This window comes from Propithecus coquereli, unplaced genomic scaffold (genome assembly GCF_000956105.1).
Source record: "Propithecus coquereli isolate 6110/MARCELLA unplaced genomic scaffold, Pcoq_1.0 Scaffold75, whole genome shotgun sequence".
In the NCBI taxonomy this organism is placed as follows: domain Eukaryota; kingdom Metazoa; phylum Chordata; class Mammalia; order Primates; family Indriidae; genus Propithecus; species Propithecus coquereli.
The window spans coordinates 2,645,622-2,651,437 of NW_012153618.1; the positions used below are offsets into that span (position 1 = coordinate 2,645,622).

At 37.8% G+C, this 5,816-nt stretch overlaps 1 protein-coding gene across 1 annotated transcript in view; it reads left to right on the top strand.

Annotated features, from left to right (window-relative positions):
* Window positions 1–4,237: 4,237 nt before the first annotated feature.
* Window positions 4,238–5,816, top strand: part of ZNF786 (zinc finger protein 786) — a 10,561-nt gene continuing 8,982 nt past the window's right edge. The window contains exon 1 of the mRNA XM_012662093.1: window positions 4,238–4,271. Coding sequence (XP_012517547.1) covers window positions 4,238–4,271 — 34 coding nt within the window. The remainder of the gene's footprint in view (window positions 4,272–5,816) is intronic.

Below are 5,816 nucleotides of genomic sequence, written 5' to 3' on the forward strand. Positions count from 1 at the left end.
ATTTAACGTCTATATGGAAAAAACTATAAATTTTAAACACATAAAAATAATTAAAGGAGATATACCATGTTTCTGGTTGGGAAGATCCCTTATTTTAAAAATCCAGTTCTCCCCAAGTTAATCCCTATATTTAATGTAGTCCTATCGGATTCTAAATAGAATTTGTATTTAATTTGACAAGATATTTTTCCTGTTTATGTAGGAGAGAAAATAGACAAAAAAAGATCAAGACAGTTTCCAGCAAAAAATTATGTGGATTGTGGTGGTGGATAGCCATGCTCTCTCGAATAACAAAACATTTGATAAAACTGTAAGAATTAAACAGTGCAGTATCGGGGCAGGAAGAGGCAAGTTCACCAGTGGAACAAAAATATGCCCAAGAATAAATTGGAATCTATCAAAAAAATCCCAAATCAGTGGTAAAAGAATAGAGTATTCAGTTTGTCAATAAATGTGACAAATATGCATTTGGGAAAAGAATTACAGTTGACCCTCAGACAGTGCAGGGGTTAGGGGGTCCAACTCCCCTCCCAACTGCATGCAGTCAAAAATCTGTATATAACTTTTACTCCCCAAAAACTTAACTACTAATAGCCTACTTGTTGACCAGAAGCCTTACTGATTACATAAACAGCCGATTAACACATATTTTGTATGTTATGTGTATTATATACTGTATTGCTACAATAAAGTAAGCTAGAGAAAAAAATGTTATTAAGAAAATCATAAGGGGCCGGGCGCGGTGGCTCACGCCTGTAATCCTAGCACTCTGGGAGGCTGAGGCGGGCGGATTGTTTGAGCTCAGGAGTTCAAGGCCGGCCTGAGCAAGAGCGAGATCCCGTCTCTACTAAAAATAGAAAGAAATTAATTGGACAACTAAAAATATATAGAAAAATATTAGCCAGGCATGGTGGCACATGCCTGTAATCCCAGCTACTCGGGAGGCTGAGGCAGTAGGATCGCTTGAGCCCAGGAGTTTGAGGTTGCTGTGAGCTAGGCTAACGCCACGGCACTCTAGCCAGGGCAACAGAGTGAGACTGTCTCAAAAAAAAAAAAAAGAAAAGAAAATCATAAGGAAGAGAAACTGTAGTACCGTACTGTACTTACTGGATACCTTAAATTTATGTCATCTGTTTGCAAGATGAATCATCTGTCTGAAATGGCAGGCAACCACAGCTGCAGACCTCGGTCTATGTATATATCAAGCAATTCAGCTGTTTCTTATAATGTCATGGTTTTTCTCTGCTTCTTGGGAACACTTCCAGCATCATTAGTGGCGCTTCATACGGGTCCCATGGTGTTATTCACGGTTTATGGTATTGCAGTAAACACAATGAGAAACGTGGGAACGTGGAGAGATCACCTTTTACTACAATACACTAGTCACTGGAGAAACTGCTCACGTGGAGGTGATAGCACCACACGGTGTTTCAGGCAGATATTTGGGTACTCCAACAGGAGCTCACCACAACAGCACCAGGAGATGGTTTCAAAATTATAGTGGTACAGTATGTACTACAGTTAATATGCATTTATGATTTAATACTGCATATTTACATTTGTTTACATTTCTCAACTATGAATGGTATATACTGTTTGTGTAAATTTTAATAAATTTTATAATTTGTGTATATTTTATGGAAGTGATAAAATAGACTAGTATCTATGTATATTTTCATTCATGACATACTTAACTTTTTTGATATTTCTAGGCTATGTGGTTCATTTGTGAATTTTTTCAAATTGTTGCAAATCTTCAAAAATGTTTTCTTTCTTACTTTCTTTTTTTTTTTTTTGAGACAGGATCTTGCTCTGTTGCCCAGGCTAGAGTGCAGTGGCATCATCACAGCACACTGCAACCTCAAATCTGGTGAGGAGCTGTCTAAATTAAAAGAACTGCCAGGTGTGCTGGCTAATGCCTGTAATCCCAGCACTTTAGAAGGCCAAGGCAAGAGAGTCGCTGGAGGCCAGGAGTTTGAGAGCAGCCTGAGCAACATAGCGAGACCTCATCTCTACAAAAAATTTAAAAATTAGCTGGGTGTGGTTGTGTGCACTCGTAGTCCGGAGTGCACGGCTATTCCGGAGGCTGAGGCAGGAGAATCACTTGAACCGAGGAGTTTGAGGTTGCTGCGAGCTATGATGATGCCGCCACACCCCAGCTTGGACAACAGAGCAAGACTCTGTCTCAAAAAAAAGAAGAAAAAATCCACATGTAAGTGGACTGTTGCAGGTCAGACGTGTGGTGTTAAGGACATGTTCAGCTGCATGTTCTGTAATATACAAAAATAAGTTCCAGGTGGTAAAAGGTTTCATCCTAATAAACAAAGCTATAAAAACATGAAAAATCAGGAGAATATCTTTTATAATCTTAGAATGGGAAAAGCTTTCCAAATCAAGATATTAAACCCTAAAGCCACAAAAGCGGTTTTAATAAATGTAATAATATAAGAAAAAAGCAGTACACCTTGAGGGAAGATGGGGAAGTTATCCTTATTTGAAAATAGTATGATTTTATTCCACCAAAAACTTACAGTATTACTATTAGGATTGATAAATATGGAAAATTGGTTAGATACAAAATAAGTTTACAAAAATCAGTAACTTTAAAAAATACTAGTAATAATGATTGGAAGTGGCGGGGGTGGTCCTATTTACATTTATTAGAAAAACCAGAGAATACCAGAAATAATAAAATGATTCAGAACATTTATAAAGAAAATCATTAAGTTTATCAAAAGATAACAAGCAAGACCTAAATAAATGGAAGGGCCTGTGTTCCAAGGTGATATCGATCTTTCCTAAATACATATTTATACATAATGTAATTCAAACCTAATCCTAATGTACTTTTTTTTGACTGAACAAAGTGATTTTGAAGTTTGTAAGGACGAATAGATATTCCAGGAATTGACAACAGTAGCTTGAAATAGAATGAGGCAGGGAGTGGGAGCCGGGAGACTTACTCTCTGGGTATTACAAAGTTACATACAGATAGTTTAAGAGAATAGAGAGTTCAGGATATACAGACTCATGTATACGTATAAATCTGGATATATATGCAAAGGTTGAAGGTTGGCATTTTAATCTAAGAAAGAATGATATATTTAATAGTGTTGCATGATTGGCTATCCATATGTGTGTAAATAAAAATGCCAGTCTCATCTACAGAATTAAATTGCAAATGTAAAAAGACTTTAGTGGAATATTTGTATAACTTTGATGTGGGGAACACTTAAGATAAAAGAAAAATATGGAAACAACATGATAAATATGTACTGATTTAACTAAATGAAAGGGTCACTTTTCTATTTGGCAGAAGACATAAGACAAATAGAGAAGATGATTGTCAGTTAGTCAAAGGGTTATTAACCCTAATACAAGAAAGTTCATTTAAGTTACAAGAGCCCACTGAGCAAAGGATGTGAATGGTCCTTCACAAAAATATGCAGAGAGCCAAAAAGTATGAAAGTGATGCTAAGCCTCACAAATTAATGTAAATTAAGACAATAAAATATTACTTGCCACCCATCACACTGGCAAAAAATAAAATTTAAGAACATCTTGTGCTGTCAAAGTTGTAAAGAAACAGGAAGTCTCATCTCAACAGCAAGAGTAAATGTACTAGCTTCTTTCTAGAAGGCAATCTAGTGATATCTATTAAAACTGAAGATATTTATACCATTTGATTTAGTAGTTGTCCTTTTTAGACTTTATCCTACAGAAGTAGAAGCACTAATACATAAGGAAGCACATCAGAGCATTGTTGGTAAGCTAGAAGGAGATGGAAACAATATGTGTCCCATTAGTGGGGTATATCTACTCATGGAATGGAATGCAACATACCAAAGAATGAGTTTGCGTCTATGTATTGACCTGGAAAGATGTCTGAAACATTAAGTGAATGAAGTTACACAGTGATTTGCTCCCATTTTTGTAAAGAAAAAGAGTTCCATTCTCTACATATGTAAATATAGTTGGGACAAACATAAAGAAACTCCCAGAGGCTTGTCGTGGTTCACAGCAGAACCACACGATTGGGGTAGGGGAAGGAGCAGTTCCCAGGAAGAAGCTGCTGAACAAAAACAGGAGCTGGAGTCACTTTGGAGCAATCATGACTATGTACGTACTCTGTCTATAATTTCAGTTACCTCTGACTTTTGAGGATGTTGCCATTTATTTCTCGGAGCAAGAATGGCAGAACCTAGAGGCATGGCAGAAGGAGCTTTACAAGCATGTCATGAGAACCAATTATGAGACGCTCATCTCTCTAGGTAAGAAGTGTTCACATTTGTGGGTCAGTCACGGAAATCAGTCACTTGATGCTTTGTTTGTCAAATAGCAAGATTTCTCAGAAATTAACTCAGAAAGGCATTTTTACCCATATTTTGCTAATCCTTACTCAAGGATAGACATTGTTACATGAGAATATTTGAGAGCACATGCCTGTAATCCCAGCTACTCGGGAGGCTGAGGCAGTAGGATCGCTTGAGCCCAGGAGTTTGAGGTTGCTGTGAGCTAGGCTAACGCCACGGCACTCTAGCCAGGGCAACAGAGTGAGACTGTCTCAAAAAAAAAAAAAAGAAAAGAAAATCATAAGGAAGAGAAACTGTAGTACCGTACTGTACTTACTGATACCTTAAATTTATGTCATCTGTTTGCAAGATGAATCATCTGTCTGAAATGGCAGGCAACCACAGCTGCAGACCTCGGTCTATGTATATATCAAGCAATTCAGCTGTTTCTTATAATGTCATGGTTTTTCTCTGCTTCTTGGGAACACTTCCAGCATCATTAGTGGCACTTCATACGGGTCCCATGGTGTTATTCACGGTTTATGGTATTGCAGTAAACACAATGAGAAACGTGGGAACGTGGAGAGATCACCTTTTACTACAATACACTAGTCACTGGAGAAACTGCTCACGTGGAGGTGATAGCACCACACGGTGTTTCAGGCAGATATTTGGGTACTCCAACAGGAGCTCACCACAACAGCACCAGGAGATGGTTTCAAAATTATAGTGGTACAGTATGTACTACAGTTAATATGCATTTATGATTTAATACTGCATATTTACATTTGTTTACATTTCTCAACTATGAATGGTATATACTGTTTGTGTAAATTTTAATAAATTTTATAATTTGTGTATATTTTATGGAAGTGATAAAATAGACTAGTATCTATGTATATTTTCATTCATGACATACTTAACTTTTTTGATATTTCTAGGCTATGTGGTTCATTTGTGAATTTTTTCAAATTGTTGCAAATCTTCAAAAATGTTTTCTTTCTTACTTTCTTTTTTTTTTTTTTGAGACAGGATCTTGCTCTGTTGCCCAGGCTAGAGTGCAGTGGCATCATCACAGCACACTGCAACCTCAAATCTGGTGAGGAGCTGTCTAAATTAAAAGAACTGCCAGGTGTGCTGGCTAATGCCTGTAATCCCAGCACTTTAGAAGGCCAAGGCAAGAGAGTCGCTGGAGGCCAGGAGTTTGAGAGCAGCCTGAGCAACATAGCGAGACCTCATCTCTACAAAAAATTTAAAAATTAGCTGGGTGTGGTTGTGTGCACTCGTAGTCCGGAGTGCACGGCTATTCCGGAGGCTGAGGCAGGAGAATCACTTGAACCGAGGAGTTTGAGGTTGCTGCGAGCTATGATGATGCCGCCACACCCCAGCTTGGACAACAGAGCAAGACTCTGTCTCAAAAAAAAGAAGAAAAAATCCACATGTAAGTGGACTGTTGCAGGTCAGACGTGTGGTGTTAAGGACATGTTCAGCTGCATGTTCTGTAATATACAAAAATAAGTTCCA